This window comes from Panthera pardus, unplaced genomic scaffold (assembly GCF_024362965.1).
Source record: "Panthera pardus isolate Hobbes unplaced genomic scaffold, ASM2436296v1 HiC_scaffold_13, whole genome shotgun sequence".
Classification (NCBI taxonomy): domain Eukaryota; kingdom Metazoa; phylum Chordata; class Mammalia; order Carnivora; family Felidae; genus Panthera; species Panthera pardus.
In genome coordinates, this window is record NW_026526688.1 from 66,527,424 (window position 1) to 66,547,821 (window position 20,398).

Genomic DNA, 20,398 nt, shown 5'->3' on the forward strand with positions numbered 1-20,398 from the left:
GCATTTATCTAAATTAAATCTCATCCTTTATTGCTGTTTTCCCATTTCTCACTTTCCATCTCTCTGAAACTTTTCTCCACCTTCTGCAGGGTTTACAGTTTATTTTGAAAACATATCTGTAGCTTTCATCAATGCATACTCTTCTTTTGTTGATCAAACGTAATGATAGAGTCCTCTCTGAATTCTACTTGACTCATTTAATTATTACATTCTCTTTCTATAGTCTCAATGATTTATTTGTGTAATTTGTATTATCAGTAGTAGTAGCAATAATGATGAAAACAAGATCTGAGAGAATGTGGGCCTAAGAAACTACAAAGATTGGTTTACTGTTCTTTTGTTGCATTTTTCAAAGTTCAAATGTCTTAAGAATTGGGACCAAAGATTTTTGCGAATGTTCTGTCTTTCTTGATGAGGGAAAATGAAGAGAACATATTTATAATTATTCCCTTCACTCCCCTGCCAATATCCTACCTTTAATTAATTTAACTGATTTCTATGAGGGCAGTTTGTGATTTCTATCCAAGGTCCTATGAGAAAGTGTTAAAAGAGTCAGAATTCAAATTCGGAGTCAGACCAGGAACCAGTTTGTACTTTTCCAATGTGATTTGTTCCCTACAACTGTATCATACAAATTAGTTTATATTGACTGATATGTGACATAGCAAGGTCATATCACATATATAATAATATATTACATGCTGTTGTCTAATATTTTTGAATTGTTCCTTTTCTGAGAAAATAAATATATCATACATATAAGATATATAATAAAAACTTCTAAAGATTTTATATCAGACAGCATCATATTAGCATAAATTACATCATGAATCTAGGTTTTGTTTTCTCTTTAAATTTTTCCTTAAAAGCACATTAATGTAAGTTTTTTGTAGCAATGTATAAAATCTGATTATACAGCATGCCTTCAAGGAAAAGAATATATTTTTTATTATCTCATGAGAATTACAATAGTTGCACCCCTTAAGAAAAATACTACCTCCAAGTTTATGCTTTCATGATAAACAGTAAATCCCTGCTTCTTAAAACCACCAAATTAGAATTTTGATAAATAAAAAATGGATTATGTAAAAATACTTCCTATTTAACTGTGCTAATTATAGCGCTTTGCCTTTATGAGCGTAAGAGGAATTAGTTAAGAATCTCAGTGTGTTCCTGGGTTGCTATTTTAACAAAATGGTGAGTTTAATGTCTCAATTATCTAATATTAAATTGATAATTAAGCATTACTGGGAAAATATTGTGTTCTGTTGTTCATTTGTATTCCAATTTCCAAAATAAGTGAAATTCTAGTAAATACGTGTTTAAAGAGTATGATGTGACACTCTTTATGGATCAAGTTCAAAAATAAGTAATAGCTATATTGGTTTATCAAATTTTCATAGAGGGAATAACACTAATGAAATGTTTCCACATGATTTTAAACTATATATGCTATTATTTTATTACTATCAAGCAATTAAGTTTAAGCAACTGTTTATCATTTGTTTTATTGCTAACTTTTCACTGAAGTGATTAGAAACATATCTATTTTGATATTGATGTGTATATATATATATATAGTGAACTGAAATGTTTATGAAGTGTCCTGCTATATCTATAATTTTGTGTTTATGCCTCTATTACCATTTGCATGATATTAATTTTGTAATAGATATCTCAGCTGAATCAAATCAGAGATTATAAAGCTGAACTCAGGTACTGAAGCACAAGACCTCTGTCAGGAGAGAGAGGCTCTGTTTCCTATGGAGTCTCACAAGGGCAGCAACAGTACCAGGTGCTAAAGCCCCAAAGAGTTCTCCCAAAGATCAGATTTACATGCATCCCAATGTCAAACAGAATGGTACATGTCTTCACTGAAATGTTTCTTTATCAAAGGTAATAGTCCCCCTTTGTGCCTTCTGTATATCGATTGCCCTTGTGACCTAATCCAAGTCTGTCTGCCTGATGCGCAACAAAACCAATCACTGAGACATCAGGGATGTGGCAAGGAAAGTTTATCTGAGAGGCAGCCAAGAGAGGAAAGACAAAGCTCATATTTGCCTCCCTGAGCAGGGAGAGAACAGTTTTTTATAATCATAGGGGCTGAGATTACATACATATTGATGAACTCATGAACTCATGAAGAAAGATGGAGCAAGCACCATGAGCAAACGTATATATAACAATACATCCCATGTTCATTTCGGGATGGTGACAACACCAAAATGAGGCAAGGTTCAGCCCCTGACATCCGGAGGTTATCTTAGGACAAGGAGAAGGGGTTACAGGCATGCTCTGAGAGCTGGTATAAACTGGATGAGGTCTTGGATTCAAGTTGGGTAAGGAATGCAGAGCCTTGCTTTTTCATAGTCTGGAACCTTATCAGTTGACCTTGAGTCCAGGCTTCTGCAGACAGCTAGTGCGTTACTTAGAGGGGTCTGAACATACACAATAGCAGATTAGGGGAAAACGGTTCTCTGAAAAAGAAGCTTTCAACTTTCTGCTAGTTTCAACCTCATTAAATCTATGGGGCATGACTTCACCTTTACTACCTTTTTCTTCATAAACTATTGTCACAGACTTGTGTTTCTAACTTGGTCACTAGATATGTCTTTAATATATAATACATCAACCAAACAAGCCTATCAGGGAGGCCATTGGTATGGTGACATACCTATATAACAGCAGTGGCAGGCCCTCAGGTGTGGCTAGAGAAAAACCCAAATATGCTGCTTCCCAATAGTTCTGGTTTTTATGTGTCGGAACAAGTTATTTTTTCTAAGACACATGCAAATATAAAAGGGATATGGATCATTTTTTTTTTATTTCTAGTATTATTTATATCAAACACTAGGGTAGCAATGAAGAAATGAAGTCAATGAGTAATAAGATGAATTAGCTGTACCAAATCGTTTCAATTTTTTCCTCATTTCTATTCTTTCCATTCATCCTTTCTTTCCAAGGAAGTGATTTCTGTTAGAATGTTGATGCTGTAAAGCTTTGAGTTTAGTATCTTGCCAAATATACATTTCCATTACAAAATTTCTATTAATAGTGAGAACCTATGGAGTGTTTTTTTGCATTAATTATTAGATTTTTTAATTGTTTACTAAGTAATATCAGCCAAAACAAAATCATTCTGGTTGACAACGTTATATGAAATACAGTGCTTCATCATATCTTAAAATTGCTTTGATTCTAAGTGAATTAGATTATAAAGGTTAAAATACTATGACTTTTCTGTTTGACAGTTTATAAATAGGTATTGAAATATTGTGCTAATTTTATATAATTTTGAAACAAGTTATAAGTCTTCATGAATTTAAAATCAGTATAAAAATATTCTCAAAAATAATTATTAAAAATATACACATGTCATCTAATAAGATAAATTATGCACTTTGTATCACAAATTAATAAGACAAAACTCAGACTTAAATATAAAAATTGTGACATTTGATAAGTAACATTTATTTGTTACAAAGAAATAAATATAGTGTCAAAGGCTAGAATTCATCAGCATATGAGTTTGACCCACTCTTTTATCTACTTAACCAAAAAAAAAAACAAAAAATAAAAAAAAAAACATGGTTTGCTTGTTTGTCATATGATGCTATAGTAAATAGTTTTACTACTTAAGAATTACTAAAAATCTTTTTGGATTTACCTCAGCAGCTTCTTTGAAAATGAATTTAGTTTTTAGTACTGTGCACAAAATTTGTTCAAATGAGCAAGATAAAGATAAAGTACCTTAGTGAAATCTCCAAAAAATTGGGAAACTTACTGCAAATATCAAATTCATGTGAAAGACAGATTTTTGCATGAAAAAAGCCACAAAATGTAGATTTTGACATTTTTGTACTGGATCCCTTTTCTCAAATAATCAAATATGCTTTAGCAATTAGGAGATCTATACATATAGAATTTCAATTAAAGCCATGCAAGTTCTAATTTCCATAAACACATTTCAATTTGTATGATTTAAATCAAGTGCATTAATTTTAGCAGCCAGTGTATAGAATATCTATTCAAAATTACTGGGTAAAGTGCATCATTGTTCACATATCTTCTTTGTTTTGATGATGAGGATAAATGACCCTAAATCTGAGTTTTTAGGCGATTAGACAACGTTTGATTTGCTGGAGAGCTTCCAATTATACTCTATTTACATAGGATTTGTAAGGACCTGTAGTTTCAAGATAGTGATATAGTATAAAATTATGCCTGGAAGATCCTAAGAGAAGTACATATTTAAAGTAATTTAAACTGTATTTATATTCAGCGAAGATGTATTTCTAGCTTGATAAGTGATAAAAACCACCATTGTATAGAAACAATCAAAAACCTGTAAAAATCCTTAAATTTATAGCTTTTTGGGGGGATAGCTGAAAATAAATGAGGCCAATCTGTTTTTCTTCAATTTCTCGACCTCTCCAGAATGATAGACCATAAATAAATGTCACTCGTCCCCTCATTAATACTTTGTAAAGTCCCTCTCTCTTAAGCATGATTGAGAAGTAGGAAGTAAAGGTGAGCAAATACCATGATTTTTCAGAAAAGGAAAACTGATTTCTGCCTTTCAATGAAAAATTGCACCTCACAACTTAAAAGGCAAGGAAGACTATTGCAATAGGGGAAAGACTGAACTCAACTCCGCTGAAACAAAAGGCAAATGAGCTACTAAGCACCACGGTGAGCAAACTGAAAGGTACTGAAGGGTAATGGGGTGAAAATGATGTTGGTCAATTTGATGAGGCCAAGCGTGTCTGCTCATTGGTGCTTGTTGGAGTTAGCCTCACACCTCAGAGAGACTGGGGTAAGAACATATCTTCCTTGATGATTACATTTCACAGGGATGGCTCTGAGGTCCTTGAGAAAGGCGTTCCTGGGTGGCATAACTGGCCAGATGATTTACATCTCTAAGGGGCAGAGAAAGAATTTCCAATAGCAAATTTTCAAAGCAAATGCTCTAAGAAAAAGGTCAGAGAACTATAATCTAGACAGGTTTTGTCTAAAATTTGGTCAAACTGAGCGGAACATTAAGTCTGTCTATGTCAGATGTAGGTCCCTCTGATTTTTTAGTGAGAAAATGGTGTCAGAGTTGACAAGCGTTTCTTAGAAGGTTTTCTTTCTCATAGTATTTCTACTAAGCATTTTGGTAGTTAAAGACACATTTGAATTAAAATGTTCCCTATTAAAATGTAAATTCTCTCTTGGAAATCAGGCTTGTTCACAGATTAGTACTGTGAATGACTTACATGGGATAATCAGATTGCTTTCCTTCTGGCTGAGAAATGTGTCCTGAGAATTGGTATTTTGATTGGATGTTAAAAAGAGAGAAGAAATGATCATTGTTCTACATGATAAACTCGGAGAAGACACACCCAGTAGGATGCTACCATCAGGAACTAGGAATTTACATTTGGGAAGGACAAACTTGACTCACTTTTACATTATTATTATTTTTTGTACTCTAAGAGCATCAATTGTCATAGAAACTCCTCCCTTCGTTATTTATGGAAGCTTCAGAGAAGATAAAAAATACAGTGGTAATTTACAAATTCACCCATATATAAATGGGAACAATTTTCATGTATTCTTTGTGTAATTATTTTATGCTTAGCATTGTGAACCTAGAAAGGAGAATCCAATAGTTCACATTTAAATAACTAAAGCATGGTGAAGGGATGTAAAATCGGCAGTGTGGTATTTCCATGATGAGGCAATTTTGTATAAAGGGCCAGAGAATAAATATTTTAGGTTTTGTATACCATAAGGTTTCTGTAATGACTACTCAGCTCTGCCCATATAACTGAAATCAGACATAGACAATACAGTAATACAGGAATATACCTGTGTTCCAATACAACTTTACTTACAAAAACAACCGGTGGGCCTGATTTGGTGTGTGGGCATCATTTGCCAAGCCCAGGACTACGGGAACATTAACTGATGTGAAGAAGGCTCTTATATGCTCAACTCTTACAGCATACCTGAGTTAATACTCTAGTTGCAAACATATGGTCATTTGCATGGAGAAAAAAAAAAAAAAACAAAAAACAAACAGGAGGCTAAGAGCTGAGAATTTGTCAGTAAACTTGAAAGTGACAAGGAAAAGAAAGACTCTCTAGACAGAAATGTCTTTAGAGTTGAAAAGGGCAATTCATTAGCTGATTAGAGCTTGACTGGCTTGAGAATAGCCAACTCCCTTTTTTGTAATTTTCTGTTCATCAATCTTGAAAGCTTTTGACCTGTGCATTAGAAAGGAGATTCCCAGGCTCACAGCTGACACTACTTACTAAACCTGATGCTTTCCCAATTGTAAATGAATAAATTGGTATTCCACTATAAACAAAAGTATCCTGTGATTTTGATTAGCTCAGTCAATCCCCAATAGCTTAATTAATTCTGGATGAATTGTTAAATTTGTTTCTGAATTCTCATAGCTGAGACCCAGTCTTCTGAAGCTATGAAGAGCTGCCAAAATGAACAGCCAGCGTTCAATTCTCCATCTTTCAGGTCTATTCGCTGCAACATAATAGGGAGACTCTAACTCTGTAAAACTTCATAGTGTAGGCGAATGCTCTGGATCCCAGTTTCAGTTTTATCAGTTAATAGCAGTGTGTTAAGGCAAACAACAATCTTCTCCTTTACCTGAATTGTTTTAATTAGGCAAACAATACTAAAATCTTTTCCAGTCTGAAATGCTCAAAATCTATATTACATTGCATGGAGGGAATAGTTAATTCATTTAGCTCTGCCGACTGACTGTAATCTAAAAATTGGTGGCAAAATTTCAATTTATTAAAGACAGAGCAAATAATGTGTCATTTGATTGACTCCAACATTAACATCCTGGGGTTTCCCTGAGATAAGTTGAAGGAACGAACACAGGTTAACATTCTATCCTTATATCTGTAATAGCTTTTTAACACAGCACTGAACACACTGTTAACATACAGGAAATGGGTAGTGATTAGCTGATTGCTTTGCCCGGAGTGACAAATGAGGATTCACGGGCGAACTCTTCACGTTAGATTCTTTCCTTCGCATGTCTATACAATTTCTCCTCGTAATTTATTACACTGAATTCCATTTATAAGTGATCATACTGAAGCTTTTAAAAGATTATTAGAGATAGTAGATTTATTCAGTATTTCATGTATTCAGTAATTTAGGCATTTAGAGAGTAATTTCAGATTTTCTCAAATCACACATGGTATTTATTCCACAAATTGTACAGTAGAAAGATATTTGATTATTTCAACATTTCATTATATTTTTCTTGATTTTTGAAGGTAGAAAGTGATTATCATTATGTTCAATAGGCTTTGTTTTTTTAAACATGCATATTAAGTACATTAAAGGCACTTAGTTTGTATGTAAGAGTAGAACTAAAGTAGAGCCTAAATTGCCTTATGGGTCATGAGCCTGGATTTTTCTTCTTATGTTTAAGTAATATCAATGAAAATCAAACCAATACAATTTATATAAGCAGCGCCTTTTTCAAACAGATCATAATGTTATATTTCTATACATGGTAAAATGAGACCTATTTTAACTTACACATACTTCAATAGCTCTTCGTTAGTAGTAACAGCTGTGGCATATCCAGAATTTACTAAAGACCAGGCACAGTAATAAGTATTTTAAAATATCATATTTTCACAATATTCTTAAGAGTTAGGCACCATCTTTATTGTAGAGATGGAAAAATTGAGAGTTTAAATCACAGAGTTTAAATAACTTGTCAAAAGTCTTCTGGGGGTGCCTGAGTGGCTCAGTCGGTTGAGCGTCCAACTTCGGCTCAGGATAAGATCTCACAGTTCACAAGTTCGATCCCCATGTCGGGCTCTGTGCTGACAGCTCAGAGCCTGGAGCTTGCTTTGATTCTGTGTCACCCTCTCTTTCTGCCCTTCCCCCACTCACGCTGTCTCTCTCCCTCAAAAATATAAATAAACGTAAAAAGTGTTTTTAAAAAAGTCTTCTGAATAGTGTGCATTAGAAATCAAAGGTATCCAAGTCATGTCTCAAATGTGAGTCTTCTTGATGATGTATTTCATGCTTTTATCCTCCATGCTCTTCAGACTTCATTGTCATTAGCGTGTATCTTTTTAAGATGATTGGTGCAAGATACCCTAAGATAGTATTTTTTTTTTTCTTCTCTGTAATTGTAATCAAAGACCAGAACTCTTCCCTTTGCATTAGCCATACTTAGTGCGTTGGGGAAAGTTCCTATTTGATCACCAAATGGTTGGTGAAGTTTCATTGATCTCTTTCTCACGTAATAGAATTACAAATGAGTGGGAGTGGAAAAGAGACAAAGGAAAAAAAAAAGCAGGATCATAACATCATTACCTCTTAGGGTAGTTGTGAAGACTAAATGAATCAACTACAGTAAAATCTTGGTTTGTGAGCATAATTCGTTCCAGAGACATGTTTGTAATCCAAAGTGCTTGTATATCAAAGTGAATTTCCCCATAAGAAATAATGGAAACTCAGATGATTTGTTCCATAACCCAAAAATATTCATATAAAAATGATTATAAGGGGTGCCTGGATGGCTCAGTCAGTTAAGCGTCAGACTTCAGCTCAGGTCATGATCTTACAGTTCACAAGTTTGAGCCCTGCGTTGGGCCCTGTGCTAACAGCTCAGAACCTGGAGCCTGCTTCTGATTCTTTGTCTCCCTCTCACTCTGTCCCTCTCTCTCCCTCTCTCCCTCTCTGTCTCTCTCTCTCTCTCCCTCTCTCTTTCTCTCTCACACACACACACACACACAAACATTAATTTTTTTAAGTTTATAGTACTTAATATAATACAAAATAATGAAAATACAACATATAAAGAAAAACAAATTAACTTTCGCTTACCTTTGAAAATCTTCATGGCTGGTGTAAGGAAGGCAAGAGAGAGGAGGCTTATTGTGTAGGATGATCTTCACTATCATTAATGGAATCCCTGCTATGTATTGGCTCAATGGAATCTTTTTCTGCATGGGAGCCATTGTATATGCTTGCACGAATATTGGCTACAGTACAGTATTAATAAACTCTTGTAACCACTATTTTATGTGACTGGCAATAAGGCAGTGGAGGAAGGGTCTATGTCTGCTGGCAGCCTGACCTAGAATGAAGCAAAGCATTCCTAAGCTTACTCTTGTGTGGAAAAGTAAAGAACTGTCCATAGGTGCTTTGAAATGCCAAAAAAATACACTAGTGCCAGTTGTGGGCACCTTCCAATGTTCTGAAAAACCACTAATTTCTGCGAAACACTGTGGCCTGAGACAGAGCATCCAAGCATGGGAGACTGTCACCCACAATCCTACAGAGACAGAGAGAGAGAGAGAGAGAGGAACAACTGGCTCAGTTGTGATATGTTCGGTGTCACATACTACTCATAGCAAGACATCGCTCGTTTATCAAGTTAAAATGTATTAGAAATGTTTGCTCGTCTTGCAGAACACTAGCAGAACAGGTTACGCACATTTCAAGGTTTTATTGTACCTAGAACAGTGTCTAACAAATAGTAAGTGCTGAATAAATGCTGACAGCTACTTTCTATTTTTTACCTCAGTCCTCCAAGGAACACTCACTTGTAAAGAGATTTTAAACTGGATATAATATAGCTTGAAATATCAATACCTTATTATTCCAGCTTATATACCTATAATGTTAAAATCATCCAGTTGTCTCTACCTTTGAAGTTTTCCAAATTGAAATGTTAAAATTAAATTGATTACTTTGGGTAATCATCACCCAGCTCTTTGTTGGATACAATTTTGTTAGGTCACATTTCAAAGTGAAATTATTCCTCATAAAAAAGAATTATTTCCCAAATTGTTACTGTCATACATATCACTGAATGAATAGGCATATTCTTCCCATATTTCAGTTTAAAATTCAACTGTATATAATTTATTTGAAAGAGAGAAATTAAATATACTTGAAGAGAAAAGTTGAATGGTAATTGTACTACATTTATAAGATCATGGAAAGAGCATCAAAATCATGACTAAAAAAAAATGTGACTTAATATTGTAACATGTAAGATGTCTTGCAGTGTTATCAAAATATAGTCCTGTCTATAATTCTGTATTGTCCTTATTGCAGAATTATAAAGAGATGACAAAATGAATTTCCAATTTTGTACAAGAAACTTTGCTCAGTTGTACAGAAAATCTCTTATTGAAAAGTCTTTTTAAAACATCTTCCCATAACTTTTAGATCCCTCCAATGACACAGGAAAAAATGACCTTTTTATTTTAACTAACTGCTACATACTTTATTTATGCTTATGATTATAACTCCTTCTGGTTTCCTGCACAATTTGTGGTGGAAATAATTCCATTTTCACTTGTATTCTCGGAATTTTCCTCTCTACGGATTCTTTTTTTTTAGGATAAACTGAGTATTTTTTTAAATCCTAATTCCAAAACCAGATTCTTCTCTCCCAAATTAGACCTCTTCTTTCCCCCACCCCTCACCCTCGCTGTCTAATGTATTAAAGATCTAGAAAATATATGCATTGCTACCTCTATTAATTTATATATATATATATATATAACATGTAAACACTCTGCCTTCTCTGTTTCACTTTTGGCTTCCACAAGTCACATGGATAACTTTGTCTTTGGAAACATGAACTGACGGGGCAAGTTTGTGTAGAAGAGACTTTATTTACCAATGGGGAAAGAAACTATATATGTGAATTCTCCCTCAAGGAATATAGGAATTTATGTTGCTTCATATTCTTCCTGACACTTGCTATCACGAGACTTTGTAATTTATGCCAGTGTGAAAGTTTTGGCTTAAACCTGCTTCTCCCTGATTACACATATTGTTAAATACTTTTTAGATTTTCCTTAGCCATATGGATTAATTAATTTATAGATTATTTGTTCAAGTCTTTGGTGGTTCTTCGGACTTTGTCATTTACTTATTGATTTTTAGGTGATCTTTATTCATTCTACATATGAGCTTGTTTTGTGGATGACAAGTATCTTTTCCTGCTTGGTGGCTTACATTTTTGGTCTCCTAAAAGTACATTTTGAGGAATAGATCATGTAAATTATCATGTGGTTAAACTTGTAAATCATTTCCCTTGTGGTGAGTTTGATGTTGCTGTTGTTTTTGTTTGTTGTCATTTTGATTTTTTGTTTTTGTTTTTTATGTGTGCCTTAAAAAATCTTTCTCTACCCCAGGGTTATGAAGATATTCTTTTATGTTATCAGGCATTCTTGAAGTGTCAAGGTATAATGTTAAACTTTAATAGTTGCATTTAAACACTTTCTTTGCTCTGCTTTCCTTCACACATCTTTGAGCTTCCATCTAGGAGCATTTTCCTTCGCCAGAAGAATCTCCTGCAGAATTTACTTTAAGACAAGTTTACTAGAGATCAATGTTCTTATTGTTTTTAAAAATGTATTTATTGGGGCGCCTGGGTGGCTCAGTCGGTTAAGCATCCGACTTTAGCTAAGGTCATCATCTCACAATCCGTGAGTTAAAGCCCCGCGATGGGCTCTGTGCTGACAGCTCAGAGCCTGGAGCCTGCTGCATAGTCTGTGTCTCCCTCTCTCTCTGCCCCTCCCCTGCTCATGCTCTGTCTCTCTCTGTCTCAAAAATAAAAACATTAAAAAAAAGTTTAAAAAATGTATTTATTTTTTATTTATATGTATAAAATATTGAGATTGATTTTATTTTGTTCTGTCATCTATACTATATCATTCACTAGCTTCTTGTTCCTGTTTTTGTTAATGATATCAGTTACTTTTCTAGTTTACTTGCTGTGAAGGCAATCTGTTATTTTTTTATTTGCACAATTTTCAGAATATTCTTTCTCTTTGATTTTTCTTTAATTTTACTACTAAGTGTCTAGGTGTAGATTATTCTAGTTTTTTTTGTTTTCTTTGCTTCACATTTGATGATCTTCAATCTGTTGATTGGTATCTTTCAATGGAAAATCCTCAGGTACTATTTCTTCAAATACGTATTACGTTTGTTTTATTTTCTTTGTTTTCTCCTTTTGAGGTTCCACACAAACCTATTTTTGTTACCCTCGCCCATATTTTCAATTCTTTATCTTTTTGCTTTTCATTCTGTAGTGTTTCTTTTCATCTCTTCTCCAGTTTACTAATTCTCTTTTCTGCTGTGTCTAATCTGTTCTTATGTACAACAATTTAATTCTTAATTTCACTTATTACATTTTCTACTTATATAATTTCTACTTGGCTCTTCCATGGATTTATAATGTTTATTGATTGCATGTCTAAGGTCTTTGTCAAATTTCCTAACCTGATTATATTTTCATAAACAATACATTTTATAATTCTGGTGAGTTCGTTACTACTGTATGGTATTTCTGCTTATTCTCATCATGTTGTCTTCTCTCTGTGAATGCCATATTATCCTTAATTGTTTATTGGGAATTTTATTTTCAGAATTTCTTATAATAATGATCGGATGAGTAGGATGGTATTATTTTACCATACAGGGGAAGATTTTATATTTTATGAGACACCTAGATAAAAGTGAGCTGTAGTCCATACTATTCATTTGCAGAGTAAGACATCTTCAAGTTCAAGTACAAACAGCATCTAGTCCATTATTGCACGTATCCTATATGCCTGGAGGAACAAAAGCCACCAAAAGGCTTTAAGCCTCAGTCATGTTCTCAAGATGGAAAATTTCCTAAAGGGATTTGTGACTCAAGGTGCAATCTTATCTCTCAAAGTTACAGTACTCTCCAAGGCATAGATTGAGCAATTCCTCACTGTCCTGTTATCTCTTTCATGAGATAAAAATAAGAAGGAATGAGAAAGAATATGTCTCTCATATAGTCTTTTAAAATTTGTATTTGTATTTATTCCAGGGTTGTTTTTGTTGTTGTTGTTGTTGTTTGTTATGTTACTTCTTTAGTAGAAGAGTTAGTCCAAATTATCTAATCCATTGCTACCAAAGGAAAATTTCTAGATCTCTTATTAAATTTATTTTGTTTTATTTTTGCAATGCATATTCTGATATAAACATACAATAGTTTACAGATAAGCAATTAGTATTAAAAAATTCCAGACATTTTATCACAGTAAATTAGTGTATATCTTGACATGTCTAAATTAGTTAAGAATTAACATTTATTTTGAAATTACCTATTTCTTGACAAAAGATACCATCAGAATTTTCTAGTTAGTTAAGGAGTGTGTCATTGAGTAAGTGTGGTTTTATTATGAGAATAATTAATTACACCACTTAGGATTTCTAAGTGTCTTTTTTGGTGTGATGCATTTCTTACTTAAGTATTTTATTTTTTCTGTTTTTAATTAGTAATTACTTTTAATGAGGTAGAGAAGGGAAAAACACATGTAATTTGAAAATGTTGCTGATAAAATTTCTTCCATTTTTTATTCCTATAATAATAATTATATGCATAATTAAGGCAATAAGACTATAGAACTGGTATTAAAATATTCAACATAAGTATGTACTTAGGAAGTTGGAAGGAACAGAATCCTGTTTATGATAAATTATATTTTTCTAATGATTTTAAAATAATAGATTTTTAAATCAATTTTTAAGTCAGTTACTAAAATCTTCTTTTTAATTGGTGTTTCACAAATATTCACAGTATGTTATTCCTTTTTTGGTACTATTTTAAGAACACATACTATTTTTACACATGTTCCTATTACTATTTCTATCACCTAGTTTCTACTGGAATAAATGCTTTAAAAATACTTACCTACTGTGGTTGAAGTTGTACTCAACTGTACTTGTCTCTCTCTGGTTATAAGGTTCTGCTAGTATAGATAATTTTTCATTCCTTTGTAAGCGAGTTCTTAATATTCCTGTTAAGTCAAGTTGTGAAAATGAGAAAGTGCAGAAAGGGTTCTAAAGGGAGACACTATTTTACTTGCCTCTTCCTTTTCCCAAGTAATCAAAAGAAAAGCTGATCTAGAAATGGCATTAATAGTCTTCATAAAATGAGATTAGAGGAAACGCCACAGCTGGATCTCTGATTTCTTCCCTTGAATACTTGAGAGGTCCTCCACTAGGAGACAAGGCTTATAGGTCGAAAGAAGTGCTGAAGTGTTTCAAAAAATCTAGTACCATCTGTTAAACCTAGCCTGTATGTGATTTTACTCAAAGACTTTTATATGTGTGCTATTATTGGAGCTGAAAGGATGGAGTGGGTACAAAAATGGTAGATCTTATTTTCTACAAAGTAGTTGTCTTCACATAACTAGCATAAGCTGTTTGTGGATAGAATGCTGTAGAATGAAATATGCTTTCATTTAATGTATATCTATGAAAATGTAGGTTAATCCTAATTAATAAGGAATTAAATTTTCAAGATTTTTTCCTTGGAACTAATTTCTGAACTAACAACTTTGAACACTAAATATCCACAAACACTCAGAGACAACCAACCTGTACTAATAGCTCTTAAAATAAATGTTAAATTGGCTTACAGATTGATTCATAGTTATTGTTTTGGGTCGTTAATCTAGACATAGTCACCATTTCTTTATAAAACATAAATCCAATATGCTTTATATGTATGTTCTTTACCATTAAAGCAGGTTTAATGAAATTTAGAATATAAGAATAAAAACGTTTAATGTCAGTGACTTTGTGAGATTAAGTCTTTGCTTGTTAATAGCTATTAAAAAGACTAGTAAAATAAGTATGACAGTTTTGTAGGTAAAACAAATTTCGTTGCTATACATATTTAAGCAAAGAACCACTTGATTTTGAGAAGTAGCAAGTGAACATAATTGGCTTGGTGTATGTAGTTTTATGTGATATACTAGAAAGAGGAGAAATGTATATGTAACATGAAATATGCAGGAAAAATTCTAAAGTTTTCAAAATACGTATCATTATTTAATAATACATATCACTGAGATAGTTTTAAAAATCATTTTAAAATGTGATCTCCAAATTAAAGAAGAATTTTTACTGTGCTTGTTAATATACCCTGGGTGAAGAGTAATTCTTGTTTCTCATTATGCATCCTCTCAAAAAAATTACATTTTAGAAAGATGTCCCACATTGTTATGCCCTATCTTTCATTTACTCTAACATGTTCATATTATCTAATTAGCATTGTTAATGCATAACTACCAAAAGCACAACTGATTTGAATGCCCCGGGATCTAATACCAAATGATGGAGGTTAGTGAAGAGATTCCAAAGTGACTTAGTAGCAATTATATTGCTAAATGTCAGAATAGCCAATGCTATTGGCTATTGGCATTGGTCAGAATAGCCAACGCTAACATATGGATTTTAGAACCAGATGTCCCCATTGTCTCTTGGATGATTTTATGAGAAACCAGAAGCTGGAATTCAGAAATGTTATTGAAAACTATAAATAATCCTTATGATACTCTCATGATGTTTTTACTCTTATAATTCTCTCTTTTTCTATAAGTTTATCATATTTTAAAAAACCTGAAGAACACTGTGTTTGAAAATTTCAGATGCTTTCTATGCTTAATTGGTCAAACATATAAAATATAGATAAATAAATAAATAAATAGGTAATAACAGAATTAGTATTAAAGAGAAGCTTAAACATATTGCCTATGTTCTTATTACTCAGGAAACTCTGAAATAAAATGTGAATACAGATGAATGTCATTAGGCAACATCAGGCTGCCAATACAAATGACTGAGCAACATGCTTGTTACCTATTTCTATCAGTTCTGGATGTAATGACAAAAAGAATAATCTTGGGCTGAGTATCATAGGGTTTTTCAGTTTCAAAAGCATGCCTACCCCCTTCTTTGACAACACAAAACACTTCTGACTTAAGTAATTAAGGCCTTTAAATTTAGAAACTAGATTTTATATAACAATGTAAGGGTCAGTTTATTTCATTTATTTTCATCAGGTAACGGTGTGGCAGACAGTGGTTCATGACAATAGAGATCGTTTAACATTCATACTTAGCATGTGCATGTGAGGAATTGTTTAATCCTGGTCTTAGTTTACAAAAATGCATGCCATTTTTGACATTGCTTTTTGTGATTGCACCAAAAAATAAAGTAACTGTTTATCAAATAGTTACATTCTATAAACTATTTGATTGGCATTTTTCTTCCTTCTCAAGAGGACATATGATTCAGAAAGAGAAAAAAAGAAGGTAGAATGGTGAAAGGAAAGGAAAGTGGCTTGTGGAGGAAACAGCAAGGATAGCACCTGATCATTATTTATCGCAAATTAAAAGCCATCACTTTCTCTACCCAATGCCCCCATGAAAAATATCATCAATTGCAACAAAGGAACAAAAGATAATCATTGTTCCTCCCCACACTACCCCCGTGGAAATTTCAGTTCAGAATTGTGGTTTGTGATATTTCTAACCTGGCTAAAACTGAGCAAAGTCAAAATGCAAGACTCAGTCATAGCATAGAAAAGACAGTGCCTGTGAATGTCAGCTGAGAAAACTAAAGGGCAACTTTCATGTGGAAGAAAACTGGTAGGCTTATCCAGTCATTTCTCATGATAATCGACAATGACAGAGGTGTTAATTCCCATAATTTGTAAATATTGTCTGAAAGTAGAAAGGGAAAGCCAGATCCAAGTTACAAATTATATTTACTGGTTCGGCAAAATTATTGGAAGAAATGTGTTGGGTAGTTAAAAATATTATATTTAACTTTAAAATTTAAGGATGAGGAAGCAAGTGTACTATACCAACATTGTCTGACTGATACAGGCAGCTGGCAGAATTTCACTTAATTACTGTGTGGTTGGTGAACTTCAGTTTTTCCTCCTTCAACTTCCCAAATAAATCTTACTCCTTTAGAGTCAATTTACGTTTCCCAGCATAATGATGCATTTTACCCATTCAGCTATGCTAGTGTTCTCTGAAGCCAGCCAGCAATGATCTCACCGCACCTACAATATAAATCTATCAGTGAATAAACAACATCATTTTTATTTCAATGCCGATGACACACTACATGTCGATTTGGCAGTTAAATAATTTATCTCTCTTTTGGGTGCAATCTGCCAGGCTTATTATAACTCTACTTCTGATATTCATTTCATGTTTAATAGTTCTTTGCCTCATGAGGATGCTTGTCAATCAATTAAATTGAAATGTCATTCTGACCTTTTATTGGAAACAATTTACTCTTTTTTTTCATTTCATCACAAGCTTTTTTCAATTTTATTCAAACTAAAAGCCTTAATTACTAGTATTCAGAAACTTTATAGTAATTAACCTTATAAAACTACAGGCTCATCAACATTACTGACACTTTATCTTTGCAGAGGTTATCCAGTTGAGTCTGCCTGAAGATCAGAAACTAAGCATTACAGCAGCAACTGTGGGACAAAGTGCTGTTCTGAGCTGTGCCATTCAGGGGGCACTGAGACCCCCCATCATCTGGAAAAGGAACAATATTATTCTAAATAATTTAGATTTGGAAGACATCAATGTGAGTACATACATAGGTGTTCCTTTATAATTTGTGTATTTCATGTGATATACTCTAGGCCTTGTGAAGTCTGAGTAGCTTAATGAATACTGGGTGTAGTGTAGAAGAGAATTGGAACATTGTCATATCCACACTACTGACTCGGATGTGCACTATAGATCACATGAAATTATCCAAATCACTTGTGTAGATGTGGTAAGCAGGTAGTGTAGCACTGTGTTGGTGGGATCATATCAACTTAAACCAATAATGTCTGCCTGTCAGAATTTCTACAATTATTAACAATTAATCTTTATGTATTTGCTATTATGGTTAAGCAACCACCTTTAGCTTGTGAGGTGTTAAATTGGGGAAAGGCGGTTTTTGCTTCAAATTCTTCATAATGTATTAGAAATAATAAATATCAATCAAGCAACAAATGGTTTATTTTTTCTAGAATGAAATTGGAATATATTTTTCCACTCAGTTCTCTCCTAGAAATTCAGAATCTAAACTCAATTTGAAAGGTTACTGCTCTGAAAATGAAACAGAAATAGAACAAACTTCAGGGTATTCATCTGTTTCTTCCATGCTATGCGTTCCAAGTGGGGATTAAAATGTATACATCATCCTAGATGATGAAAAGAAGTAAAAATTGTGCATTATGGGATGCCCATGGAAATGATGTAGGGCAATCTTTTGTCTTAGTGATTTGGGGATTTTATGATCTCTTTGCACATAAATTTTAGTTATTTTTTATTATTGCTCGGGAAAGCCATCACCTATCCACTCATTCTTTACTGCTTCATAAAGAAACCCTAAAACACAGATCTAAGAGAGTCACTTCTATGTTACATCTTACTAATACTCTTGTTTAATGTCCTCAAATTATTCAAAAAAGAAGCTTTCTAATTTTAATTTTTAAATTTAACATTTTTTCTAACTTTGCTTACATCTGTGAAATTTCTTTGGAGAGTACATGGAGAATAATATTTAATTCTTAAGGTATCATGAACACTGTGCATTAGAACAGCTATAATCTCTGGAGCATTCAACAGTCTTTGAGAGATATCGCCTTAAATAAAGCCACATTGGGTTTGCTTTTTATGTTGTTATGTCTACATTTTATCTTTTATTTTCTATCTTCATTCTTACTATCATGTTTTCCACTGTTATTTCCAGAGGCCCCTGTATTCTATGGTGCTGTGGTTTGAATACCTTAAAATAAGCTCATTTGAATTGTTTCAAGAATAAGAAAGGGTATGCTATGAGTAATACCCTGTGGAAAAATTGTAAAAATGGGCACATTCTTGTGCATATATCTTGTAAATTATTTTACTTACTTCCTAACTTTTGACTCTGTTCTAGAAATGTGAAATCCCTAGAAAAATGATTATAGATAAGTTAGATGTCTAAAATATATGTGAGCATTAGATAAATTCTGGTATCAATAAATACATTTTTATTAAAGTTATTTTGGTTACATTTCATAAAGCAGGTAAATTTTAAGAAATTTAAAAACATTTTCAAGAGTCGGAAAGTTTCAATTTCATTACAAGTCATATTTAAATAAGTTGGACAAATGTTCATAATCTGTAGTATACACATAACTGCCAGCATTCCAAATAAAACTGTAGGGATATCTTTGAAAGGGATATTTATTTAATGTCCCAATGTACTACTGGAGTTTTCATTTAAATGCATTTACCAGTAGAACTAAAGTGTGAAATAAAGCAGTTATAAACTATTACTTATTGTGTTTTGTTTTATACTTATTCTTGCTTGAAGTCTGCTAAAATATGGACCACACCATGTAAATAAACAATCTATCTGTCTATCTATCTATCTATCTATCATCTATCTATTTCTATCCATCTGTATATAGTGTATAGTTTATTGTAGTTAATAAACTATAAAGTTTTAAAATACATAACTGTATTAAATATAATAAACTATCATAGTCAACCATATATTATAGTATATTATACATATTATTATATTGTATTTATTATATAATAGTTAAACTATTCTAGTTTATTTGATAGATGATAGATAGATAGATAGATAGATAGATAGATGATAGATACACACAGAGAGTCAGTACTATCTCTAGTGGACATATGATGTGTCTTCTGATTACTCAACATCTTTTGAACACCCCTTCAAATATTTTGTCGATGCTTGGATTTTTTTCTTCCCCAAGGTAGAAACCAAAGTCTTATTTAATTAGCCTTCTTTGCAGTTAGGGAGTATATATGTAAATAAAGCTCTAACAAAAAGACTGCTAAAGGCTTCATTTCATAAGCAAGAACAGGGAATTACAGGTACTTTACAGAATTCACTCTCCCATCCATTCTTCCTTATAAGTGCTGTGGCAGCAGATTCTACTTGCCAGGACATTAGTGATAAAAGTTCTGGAGTTGGTCAGTGTTTAGGTGTACTTGGGTTTTCATTGGACAGTGTCAACATGTGGCTTATGCGTTTTTCCATAAGGATGGCTTCTCATTCCATAAGGTTGACACTCAGTTCTGGATATTCTATGACCTTCCTACTATCTTCATTAAATGTCTTTCTTGCTTAAAACTCACTAGAATGGGTTCTATTGTTTGCCTCTAAGAATGTTGTTTAATTAAATTTTCAGGTGTACTATGTTAAGAAACATCTATAAATTACATATTCTTTTTTTTTTAAGTTAAATTATTTTGAGAGAGAGAGCCGAGGAGGGGCAGATTGAGAGAGAGACAGAAAGAATATTCCAAGCAGGTTCTGCACTGTCAGAGCAGAGCCTGATGAGGGGCTAGAACTCACGAACTGAGGAGATCATGACCTGAGCCAAAATCAAGAGTCGGGCGTTTAACAGACTGAGCTACCCAGGTGCCCCTATAATTATATCTTCTTGAAATGTATATTTCATCATTGGATATAGATTTTGGATGTGTTGAAAGACCAAAATGACCTCAGTATAGTAAAA

The 20,398-nt window shown here is 33.0% G+C and overlaps 1 protein-coding gene across 3 annotated transcripts in view; it reads left to right on the top strand.

Moving 5' to 3' along the window:
- FSTL5 (follistatin like 5) overlaps positions 1–20,398 on the top strand; it is a 768,518-nt gene that overhangs the window by 503,726 nt on the left and 244,394 nt on the right. For all 3 annotated transcript variants that reach the window (XM_019441101.2, XM_053901160.1, XM_053901159.1), the window contains exon 7: positions 17,282–17,448. In XM_019441101.2, the coding sequence (XP_019296646.2) occupies positions 17,282–17,448 (167 nt within the window). The remainder of the gene's footprint in view (positions 1–17,281; positions 17,449–20,398) is intronic.